This window comes from Lissotriton vulgaris, chromosome 1_1 (assembly GCF_964263255.1).
Source record: "Lissotriton vulgaris chromosome 1_1, aLisVul1.2, whole genome shotgun sequence".
NCBI lineage: Eukaryota > Metazoa > Chordata > Amphibia > Caudata > Salamandridae > Lissotriton > Lissotriton vulgaris.
Window position 1 is genome coordinate 930085741 of NC_141685.1, and position 12128 is coordinate 930097868.

Below are 12128 nucleotides of genomic sequence, written 5' to 3' on the forward strand. Positions count from 1 at the left end.
AAAGATTAATGGGACAGCTCTCACTACTGTGACCCACCACAAACCAACAGCAAGGAACAACCTTCTACAATTCAGTAGCTTCCACCCAAGACCATTACGTGAGAACCTGCCCTATGGGCAATACCTCCGTCTCAGAAGGAACTGCAGTAGCACTACGGACTACAAGATACAGGCAGCGGAGCTAACTGTCAAACTGAAACAAAGAGGCTACCCACAAGGCATCCTCAACAAAGGACAGACTCGGGCCCGGAACCAACCCCGGGAAGTCCTCCTGGAAGAGAACGAGAAATTGGACACAGAGGTCCCTTTGACATGTGTCACAACATATAGCACACTATCAGACAATGTGAAAAAGTCAATAAACAAAAATTGGAGAATTATCACCAGTAGTATTGGCAATTGGGAAAAACCACTATTCTCTTTTAAAAAGGGCAGGAGTATCAAGGATGCCCTGGTACACACGAGGCCCTTAGCAATTCAATCATCATTGATCAGATCAGTTACTGAACCATGGAATTTACCCCCCGTAACCGGCCATTTTCCATGCACTGACTGTAGTGTCTGTCATTTGACTACCCACACTAAACAGTTGAATCTGGAACCGGGCAAAGTATGGACGCAAATGTCCCATACCAACTGCAATTCCACTCATGTTGTTTATCTGATTACTTGCCCGTGTGCCAAGAGATATGTAGGCATGACAACCCGGAAAGTGAAGACCCGCATTGGCGAACATCGCAGCAATGTTCGCTGTAAGAAAATAACGACCAAACTCAGCGAGCACTTTCTGCAGGCAAACCATACCCCCAATGACATGACCTGGACAGTAATAGAACAAGTCAACAACCCCAGGAACAGAGAGAACATCCTGTTTGAAAAAGAGCAGCGCTGGGTCTACAGACTCAACACACACAATGAAGGTCTAAATGACCAAATACCTTGGGCCAGCGTTCTCAAACATTAACACTGTCCTACTTCCCAACAGCAACGTCCATGATGCATACCCTCTACTGATGAGATCGCTCTGTTTGTGACAACTTTCATTCTACCAATACCATAGATGACAAGAGTAACCCTGGAGAATAACATCTATGATGGTGGGCACTCTTCACTATCGTTATGTGTGCCGCTTGCATCGAATATTTGTATGCCTGTGTCACCATTTAATTGTGCACAATTTATTCACCCTCTAATTATATCTCCCTAGACGGGTACTCCAACCCCTTGTCTGGTATTTCTGTAATCCTGTCAATGAACCTACACCCACCACTATTTTAATGTGAATTCTTTGGTTGTTTCCATAGCGGACTTCCGACTTATAACTCATTCAGTCGGTCCGTCTATTTGGCTTGCGTGTCAAGCCTCTGTCTCCGAATCCCGGTTGACAGTTTGCTTTCCAAGCCTCGTTTTCGTTTTCAGGCCTCGATCTGGCCACAACACTGATCATGCCCGCGCATGCGCACAGACTGCGCACTCCAAGCCTCGGTTTCAGCACGACGTGCGAGAGAGATCTGCACGCGATGACGCGAGGCTTGCTTCTCAAGCCTCGTTTGAGTCAGCGCTCGTGATTGGACGACGTCCCGACGCCTCCCTCTCTTAGCGCCGGGCTTGTTCCTCGCTCGTGATCCACGAGATCCAGCGGGGACAGCTAGGTGCCGAGAGGGTGCTGAGCGTTGCGGGCGTATGTACAAGCGACCTGACTTCCTAACAAGCTAAGTGTTTGTGTGTGAACTTCTGCCTACTTTCCTTGAACTCTCCTTTGTGTGTTTCTTTTTACCCTGACAGGGTGTGCCATTGTCGCTCCCACCCCCCCTCTGAATCTATGGGGCGTGGTTCATACTGAGTACAAGTGAGAACTCTGCCACCTATATTATTTATTAGTGTGCCACTTTAAGCTCTCTAATTCACGGCCAGCAAAGCTGCGCATTACCACTGCGTAGCTATGTCTAATAATATCACCCTTCGGGGAATACTTCTCCGTACTGTAACCATAGGTAATTTTACTATTAAGGGCAGCCTACCAGGCTTCCCACACGGCCGGACTTAGCACTGCAAGCCCCCGTTGCATTACCCACTATTTTTTATAGCGCCAGGTCACACTACCCTGGCCCTAGTTGAGGCCCATCACTAACGGTCTTGGGCACAAGTTCCACTCTACAACGTGATATCTCTCTCTCCCCCCTGACCACGGCCATTGATAGGTCTGTTAGCACGTATCACGCCACATCCAAAGTTGCGTGGCATAAAACCGTGATCCTTAATGACCATTTGCTCATTTTTGTGTTTCATGTTGTGTTTGTCTGTCTGTCTTTTACCTACCTGCAGACTTCTGGGCTCCTCACAATAGAGGTAAATCCCCAAGCCTTTGGTTTGTATTCCCACGCACTTATTTTTACACATAGTGCCACTGTTTTTAACTTTCACAACCTACAGCAGGGTAGGCCTTAGCGCGCCTATACCTGTTGAGGTAACACCCACTTACTGGTCCTGACGAAAGCCCTGTAAACTCACACACTTAAAAGGGCAGAAACATGTTGACCTTCCCCTAACAGGGAAACACCTGTATTTCTTGTGGATAGTTTCCCTGCACATAGCTTCTAATTTTAATATGTCAATTTGACCAGCGAATAAAAGATTTTTTGGGACAACCTCTGACATTTTTAACTACACCCTCTTTTTCACATTCACTCTCACAACAACCTGCTCCGCAGTCTCCTGGCGTCGTAGCACACTCGGGAGGTACTCGATCTCCCGAGTGGACCCGATGATGAAGCATGTCACCACTAGGGTGAGTGAGGGTTTCTTGAAGAAATAATGCGTTTTTTCTTGAAAGTTAGTCCAGCCTTTTGACCAACTAAAGCTGGCCTCATATTTATACGTGCTATCCTGATCACACCCACGCTTCACTGACGGACACTCTTCCTTTGTTTGTGTATCTATTGACTGGGGACTAAGAGTGCCCTTGAACCCTGTCTCTCCCTTTGTTGATCGTCACATGAGCAACCCCTGGCACTTGGGGTGGCATCGGGGGGTCGCATGGGAGACCCCAAAATGACATCCATGTTGTTAATGTGTCTATTGGATGTTCTCTCACCCATTACATCCTAAATTCTGTAACCTGGTCTCAGCAGACCCCCCCCCCTCCTCCCCCCCTTACACACACCATACTGTTCCGTGTACATCACAGCTTGTTTGAGAGGCTTCTGCTAAAACTAAAGCATGCGCTGTCTGGCTCCCTTTTGGTCATTGGAGCTAGCTCTGCGCATCATAAACATTCTAATGAAACAACAAAAAATATCATATGAAATACATGAAAAAGAACCTAAAGCAATAACTAAAAATGCATGCAGTTCATTTAACGTGCTTTGGAAATGTTTTTTTTGTAGATTTCCCAGATCCTCTCCTTGCCTATGAGGAGGATGAGGATGATGGTGAGAACATAATGATCACTTGCACGCTGCGCAAAGTGAGCCCAATGGTGGAAATACATATCACAGCTACAAGTGCAATCCTCACCTGTGAAGAACAGAGATCCACTGAAAAGAGCTGCAGTTTGACGAACCAGAAAGAATATGATGGGAAGACAGTCACCTGTAAAGCTGTGATGTCACTTCCTGGGAAACTATTGACGAAGGAGAAGACGATAGTGCTTGACATTGAGTGTGAGTAAATGCAAATGACACTGCAGTCCACCATACAAATTCACTGAAACACATCTGATGTGGACTCGCTCTGGCGTTCTCTTGTCGCCTCCATTTCTCTGGCATGAACCCAATAAACGAACTCCCAATCCTATTTGAACCAGTTTGTATGAAATAGACGTAGGTAGGTTCGAAATATTTCTTGGCTAATGGTTTGAAAATACTAAAATAGAAATACGTTAGAATCACATGATGGAAATCCCCTTTTGTTATTTTCGTCCGTTTCCCACATCCTTGACCTAACCTCTGTCTTTATCTCAAAACATACTTCAACCTTAACCTTAGCATGTACCCTGATAGTTCCTTAAACTTCTCAATAACACTAACTCTTCTAACCCTCTTCCTAACTTCCCCCTAAACCCAAATCATACTGTACCCTTTAACCTTAATATGACTCTTATTCTAATCTTCATTTTTTCTCTAATCCTAATCTCCATCCTAAATTCACACGAAACCTTCACCTTCTTCCCAATTTCAACCCTTACTTAACTCTAACTTTCAAACTACAGTTTGCCCTCACCTTAACTGTAGTTCCTTAACTTTAAATTTATCTCGCCAGTCACTGTTTGATTTCTCACTAACTGCACTCTCAAACTACTGATTTAAAGTAACTGTAATTCGAATCAACGTAATAAAACCATTCTCTCATTACAACGACCCAGCCTTGGTTATAATGAAAAATAACTCAACACATCCTCATAACTTTGGTGAGGGGATGTGTCGCTGTAGAAGGTTTTCCCAACACCCACACAGGTCACATCTACTATAATCCCTTAATTCAATGCTTAGAACTTCAGTGCAGAGGAATGCTTGACATCAGTAGCCTGCGTTGTTCACCATCCGCTGCATTTCATCCTGTTGAACCACTGTCTGGAAAATAGCCCGCTCTTCTATAAGAATGGGTCTCGACCCTTTTGTGATTTACCATTCCTGTTCTACATTTAATACCTGATAGAACATAAACATAGCTGATAGTCATCCTAATAGCAAGCCTCAAAACTCCATAAATGAATTTGGCACAGATAATCTGTTGAATGCATTCATATTATAGATATCTTTGCCTAGGACCAGGCGCTAACCCATAAAATCATCCAGAAGATTTTTTTAAGTTTGTGAATCTTGCATACAGATTCTCAGGCAGCCCAGGCCATCTTTTCACAATTGCTAAAAGTGGATAATTGGCATATGAGGATTTCTTGTAGCAGAGGCTTTCTGGAGCATGCACAGGTCTTCAAGATAGGCCAAGTCCACGTGGCTCTAATTGTCATTCAAGTGAAGGTCCTCCCTACGGTATATTAATAAAACCACTATAGATTTTGATTAGACACCAACACCTCGCTCATTGCAAATAAGCTTGATGTATTGTTCATACCGATGATTTTAAAGTCATACAGTGAAGATTGCTAGCACAGTGTATGCGAAAGTGTCTCACACTTTCTCAGTTCCCACCAGATATTTCTGCTCAAATAAAAAGTTTGCGATCAGCGAGATCATTTAGTTAATAGAAATGTAAAACAAACCTATGAAACCCAATAACTGTGATTTACTCAAGATTACACTTGAACAATAAAAAGTTTGCACAGCCATAATTAAAATGGATATCTTTTTTTTAAAAACTATGTAACGTATTCAAACCAAAGCAGAAAGCATCATTATGAAACAATAAGTGAAAGAATTTAATACATAAAACTGGCTGTCCAGAATTAGTCCACTAAGCTTCTTTCTCAACAGAAATCCAGGGTGCAACTGGATTAATTGAAGATGGTTTCGCATTGTCTAGATTGTTCAAACTACACACCCTTGTAAAGTTCTGGTGAAGAAATTCAAGTATAGCCCCTCACTTGGGACCTTATTTAGATTTAATGCCATGTTACGCGATTTTTTGTACGAAGTGTCATTTGTCAATTAATTGGTTTCTTGATGGGGTTGTGGCATTGCTTGCAAAGTTATTTGCAAATTGGTGACTATGACATGGAGCAAGCACCCTTTAGACTTTTTCCTCTAACACCGTCTTGTGTAGATGAGGTTTGGTCTGTGTGCATGCTGTGGCTAGTACCAGTGGAGGTTGCTCCATTGGAGAGAAAGGGGCTCTCAAAAAGCCCAAAATGAAACAGTTAAGTCCCAGCACAGAAAAATCAGTGGCCATCATCAAATGACGATGTAAAAAACAGGCATTGCTTATCAACGTGCCTAAAAACAAAGTCGAATTTACCACCGTGAAACTGACTTTTACGAGAAATAAGTATGACTTGACAAATGGTATTAACATACGTTTATCTGTCCGACTCCACGCTGCACCCAGACAAAAACAACTATAAAACAACATTCCACAGCACACAAAAAAGCAACTCCAAACCCCCACAAAATGATAAATGCTCATTAGGTAGCGCAACAGCCGTTGGTGAAGCAAGAAAATGAGGCCCAGTTTTTCAGCTTTCCTGAACTGTTTCCTAAAATGAGGTCATTAGCAAAATTAATCGTTTAAAGCTGCATGTTTATATTTTGTACAGCTGCAGTTCATCATAGAAAAGCATTCACCTCTCTGCATGCTGATTTAGATTATGACCTCTAGCTGTTTTTCAAAAGTGACTCACATTAAACTGCATGCAATATGCTTTTGCAGCAAATTGCTGGTTGCAAATTGGTGTATTTAGGTGTGCACCACGCATTCCACGGTTAAACCACATATCAGCAATCATATTCATTCATGTGAGGAAATAAGAGATTAGGGATTAAATATTTTGGGGAGGTGGGTAACAACATGAACCTGTATTATAAGTACCTCATTGTTGATTTTTTTATAGAATAAAAGAGAGAAAATAGGGGGCAGATTTACGAGAAATGGACTCATCTCTGCATTATAGCAGAGATGCGTCAGTTGACTTGCATCGCGCAAAAAACCTTTTGCACCACCATGAATGCTTCGCATTTACAATGCAGCTCACAATGGCGCAAGGATTGACAGATGTGTCACACATCTGTTGGCGCAAAAGTCATGCATTGCTGGAGTCGTGCCACCAGCATGACACAATGCCTTCAATGCTCAGGAAGGCCTATACCTACTGTGCTGGTTGCAAATTGGTGTATTTAGGTGTGCACCACGCATTCCACGGTTAAACCACATATCTGCAATCATATTCATTCATGTGAGGAAATAAGAGATTAGGGATTAAATGTTTTGGGGAGGTGGGTAACAACATGAACCTGTATTATAAGTACCTCATTGTTGATTTTTTTACAGAAGAAAAGAGAGAAAATAGGGGGCAGATTTACGAGAAACGGACTCATCTCTGCATTATAGCAGAGATGCGTCAGTTGACTTGCATCGCGCAAAAAACCTTTTGCACCACCATGAATGCTTCGCATTTACAATGCAGCTCACAATGGTGCAAGGATTGACAGATGCGTCACACATCTGTCGGCGCAAAAGTCATGCATTGCTGGAGTCGTGCCTCCAGCATGACACAATGCCTTCGAGCTCAGGAAGGCCTATACCTACTGTGCTGCGTCACTCCTTACGCCTGCTTCAAAGATGATTTTGACACAGTGGCATCGTAGAAGTGGCGCAGTAAAATCTTGTAGATTTCACGGCGTCACTTTTACGAGGCTTTCTAGCGTCGGAACGCCCACCCTGCATACATTATACCTGATGCAGGTATAATGTGACAAAGGGCTTAATAATGTAACGCATCTCCCTAGATGCGTTACGTTGTAAATGTGTCGGCACATGGCACATTGTTTATGCCGCCGCTGCATCACAAAAGTGATGCAACGGCGGTGCCAAAGTATTTCAAGGGGCTAGTAAATCTGCCGCTAGGCACTCTGTATCAGTGGTCAGGCAGATGCTCAAACCCATCCGACAGGTCCACTGCCACTTACTAGGTATTTCACAATATTCTGTACGATAATTGGTCTATGTTTTGATGGGAGTAACTTTTCTATATTTAACTCGTATACAACGAGCAAAAACAGGGAATAATAGTCAGGATCATTTCACTATATTCCTAAACAGAGTTTATTTAAATAATGATATTTTGTAATACAAAAATCAGATTGCATTAGCTTTCAATTCTACATAATGTTTACATAATTAATAAGTAATCCAATACCCTATATCAGTGGTCTATAAACTTTTTAATGCTGCGACCCCGAGTAAAAAACAAATCATCAGGCCCCCCCTTAGAATTTTCACAATTATTCTATTAAATTGGCATGTTTAAATATGTCTACACCCTTTTAAACATCGCAGTTAAGTTGTTACAGTTCTAAAAATACAATCAAATACATGATTGCCAAACAAACTATTCTAGTCAGGCAGGCTTTGCTAAAGTGTCAAATTATCCACAGAGTGGCTATTAGAAAGGGGGGGGGGGGAGTTCTGAAGAATATTTGGAGCCCCGTCCCTTTTGACATCTTCTGCCTGCCAGGGGCGTAACACAGGCCCGCAGCCCCCGCATTGCAGGGGGTCCCCACGCTCCAGGGGGCCCCTCACTCAGCAAGCCTCTTTATCAAGAATTAAATGGTGCACATGCCGGGCCTCTTAATATTCACCCGACACGCAGCGCAGGCGCATCATGATTAAGGTACATTACATGATCAAGGTACATTACTTTCATGACGCTGAGGCACAACTTGTTACGGGGGAGCTACAGTTAGAATAAAGTGGCAGGCACAGGGTTACGAGTATATTTAAATCCGAACCCCTCTCGTTATGTTAATACCCTGACTCCTTCCGATCTCAATGATTGCATTTTTGTCTAAACGATTAACTTTTATTTTCAACAGGCTGTTTCTATAGTGCATTATGGCGTCTAGAGGTAATCTAAAAACGCTGGGAGTTCTGGAGTCAGGTTTCATGTTAGAGCGCTGCCATCCACAAGTGATGTTCTGCTCTCCACATGCGGCTAAACAGCATATTGCTTGTAAGGCATGCACACTTCTTGAAAAGCAGTATGAAAAAGGAAAAGGGAGGAATGGTCCCTTAAAAGAGAAATATCGCACTTGAACTAAGTTACAGTTCACAATTAATGGTTCTAAAATATATTTCTCAATTACCAGGATTGGTTATCTCTTTTAACCTCAATAGAGTTTGAAAAGACAAGCCTGTTGCTAGCCTGAAATATGAAATGGTTCCTCTCAGATCTTCTTCCTGTAACAATCACCTTAGAAAGGGCAAGTAGGTTAGTAACTTTGCAATTCAGGGGTTTCGCAGCATCTTGAAAGTCTTTCCAAAGCTTATTATTGTTTTAAAGGGCGTAATTTCGGAAATGTTGCTTTTTCCATCGTTTTATTTCAATGGAAAAAATGTCTCTGTCACTGAGAACTGCAGTCACGCAGTCTGTCTCCGGTTAGTGGCCTTCCTTTAATTTCTGGTAATTTATTGAAGTTTTAAGATCTTTTTAGAGTTTCTTAATGCTCCAATGTGTGTAATTTCTGATATTTATCTTTTTCCCTCATCTTCATTGCTTGATTTTGCTCACTAGAAAGTGTCACTCATAGTCATTGAAATGTCACTCATAATTACGCTGACAAAATGAAAATGTCAGACATCGCAATCTGAAACCTTAGCAGCTATGAATCTCTTACACACCTGGTAGTAGTTGTGCTTCTTAACCCTGTGTCACAAGTCACTTAAAATCGGTTTTAGAGGACAGTGATGGGCTAGACTTATTTGTACTGTTTTCTGGAATGAGCCGTAAGTGGAAAAACATTCGGACCAGGAGCGATTGGAATACATTTGGCAATGTATGTACCTCCTTCTAGTTATTCTGGGGCAATCACTCCTGCCTGGTTTCCCAGTTCCATGCGTGATGAGCCGCTCCAGTGGAGGTTTCTTCCTTTAGTCTCGATTCCACTTTAAAAGCGGGACTACAAGTTCCAAAATTCAGAGAAAGAACCTGGACTGGAGGGAGCAGGTCATCACCCATTGATCTGGAAAACGTGGCAGCTGAGCATACTGGACCATGTGTGCAACATGGGCACGTTCTGCCCCTCTGATGCCATCCACTTCTACCACCGGGCTTAATACCCAAATACAGCCACAGCCAAAAGAAAGTTGACCATCCATTTTGTGGCCTCATTTTAATACGTGTGAGCCATTTGAGCTCAAAAAAATGTTTTTGTTACAATCTGCAAATAATGCAGGTGATGGATTATGTGGCAAAAGCGGCAAATCTATAATTATGCAAAATATGCGGCAGACACAGAATTACATAATGATAGTGGACATGGTTACAGCGGAGCTCTCAAGTTACTCTGGCCCGGCTGTGATTAGGAGATCCATGCCAAAATTATTTCAATGCATACTGGACTTTGCTGTCCTGTTCAAACCATTAAACAACCTGGACTACAAGTCCCACAATTCAATGGAAAGTCCTGGACTTGATGAGCTGCTCACTCATGGAAGCTGAAGACTTGAGTCCTCTGCTTACAAGCACATGTTAGTGACAAAGGGATATTCAAGATTCCATTCACAAGCACCCTGTCCAGGTGAGCTATTTTCCTTTCTATTTTTCTGTGTCCCTTAATTGTAATCCTGAATTTAATTTAATCAACAGTTCTACAGGTCCTAAAATGCACAGAATAAAGGTAGCCACAGGTTCTTTGCTGTGGTCAGCTACTTGTAGTGCTGAATTTACGCTACATACACACGCACACCTGCAAGCTCTAGGAGATAAAAAACAAAACCTGAATTGGATAAATCCCTTGTCAATTAACTTGTGAAGCGCTGGTGCTCTGGGTGAGTGTGTGTTTTGATTATGTTGGTTTGCTCCCACTGCACGAATTTGCCCAAAAATGATAGTTGTATGTAGTTTAAAAGGTCAGGACTGAAAAAGGTTCGGTCAACCTACTCCATTGCTGTTGGAAATGGCCCTTTTTGCAGGGTTATCCCCAAACTTTTTGCTTCTTCCTCCCTTATTTTTCCTGACCCGTGGTTGTTGGCAATAGGACTCTGGGCACTTTACCACTGCTGATCAGTGCTAAAGTGCATATGTTCTCGGTATAACATTGTTATTGTGATTGGTTATCCACGATTGGCATATTTGTGTTACCAGGAAGTCCCTAGTAAAGTGCACTGGGTGTGCCAAGGCTGGTGACTCAAATGCTACTAGTGGGCCTGCAGCACTGATTGTGCCACCCAAAGGAGTAGCCCTAAAATGGTGTCTCAGGCCTGCCACCGCAATGTCTGTGTGCAGTTGCTAACTGCCATGCTGACCTGACCAGTGTCCACACTGGCCAGGCCTAACCCTTCCCTTTCTGTACACATTGGACACCCCTATGGAAGGCCCTAGGTACCCCCCTGGGCAGGGTGCAGTGTGTGTGAGAGGTAGAGTTGTATCATTATGACACAGTTGGATGGGATTCTATGCCCAGCGATGTACTATATTGCAACCCATGTACTAGAGCGGGTGACATGCTCTGGTAGTGAATTACAGCCATTTTATGTTTTGCACTATTGTAAGGCTATCTTGCCCATAGGCTATAATGGGGAATGCTGTGTACAGTGGTTAGCTGCATATCTTCCCATAGGAGCAAGATAGGACATAAAAGTCTGTAATCCCTGAACTCAGAATTTAATAACACATCTTTTAGGAAAGGTAGTTTTTAAATCCTGTGTTTGAGAACAGCACTTTTAGAAAGTGGTTTTCCTCTTGTCTGACCTTTCTGTGTGCCTTCGCCTGTTTGTGAATTGACTGTTGGGTTGGTGAGTGGCAGGGGCTGGGTGGCTCCCAGAGGCTGAGTGGGACATCCCTGGGCTGAATAGCTCCATCTGCATCTAGAGTGGTGGGAGGGGGTAGCACCTGGGTCTGAATAGGGCTGTGTCTGCCTTCCACAATGCTGGTTCTACCTCCTGCTGGGCGTCTGATGACCCTGCTCCTCTCTTTGAAAGGAAAGGAGAGGCCAGGAAAACAAAGTGCTTGAGGAACACCCAGAACTGGTTCAGACCGGGCTCAGAGCCCTCATGCGCAAAGGGAACAAAGACTTCTAGGGGTATAAGTACAGGACCATAGACTACAGAAAATTAGATCATCCTGGAATCAAGAAGGAACCTCTGCCAAGGAGAAACCTGGAGGACTGAAGTTGAAGGACTGTTCTGCTGTGTGTTTGTGGGCTGACCTGCAGTTGCTTTGCTGCCAAGGAGAGGAGAAGGACTTTGCTTTGTGCTGTGTCCCCTTGCTTGAATAGATCTCCAAGGGCCTGAGTTGAGCTGGCTCCCTGTTAAGAAGTCCCAGAAACAAAAGGACTTCACCCCCGGCTTCCCCCCTGAACTCTATTGAGAGAGTTCTGTCCTTCTTAGAGTGCTTGGGCCAGTTATGGTGCCTCTGGAAGTTGTACCTGTTGGCTGGGAAGCTGGACAAGAAGAAACTGAGTCTTTCTACCAAGTTTCACGCATCGCTCGCTTGCGGAGCGCATCCCCGTCAATGC

At 43.5% G+C, this 12128-nt stretch overlaps 1 protein-coding gene across 1 annotated transcript in view; it reads left to right on the top strand.

Moving 5' to 3' along the window:
* The window catches only part of LOC147748197 (intercellular adhesion molecule 5-like), a 225751-nt gene that overhangs the window by 145530 nt on the left and 68093 nt on the right, over window positions 1-12128 (top strand). The window contains exon 3 of the mRNA XM_086959112.1: window positions 3387-3662. Coding sequence (XP_086815238.1) covers window positions 3387-3662 — 276 coding nt within the window. The remainder of the gene's footprint in view (window positions 1-3386; window positions 3663-12128) is intronic.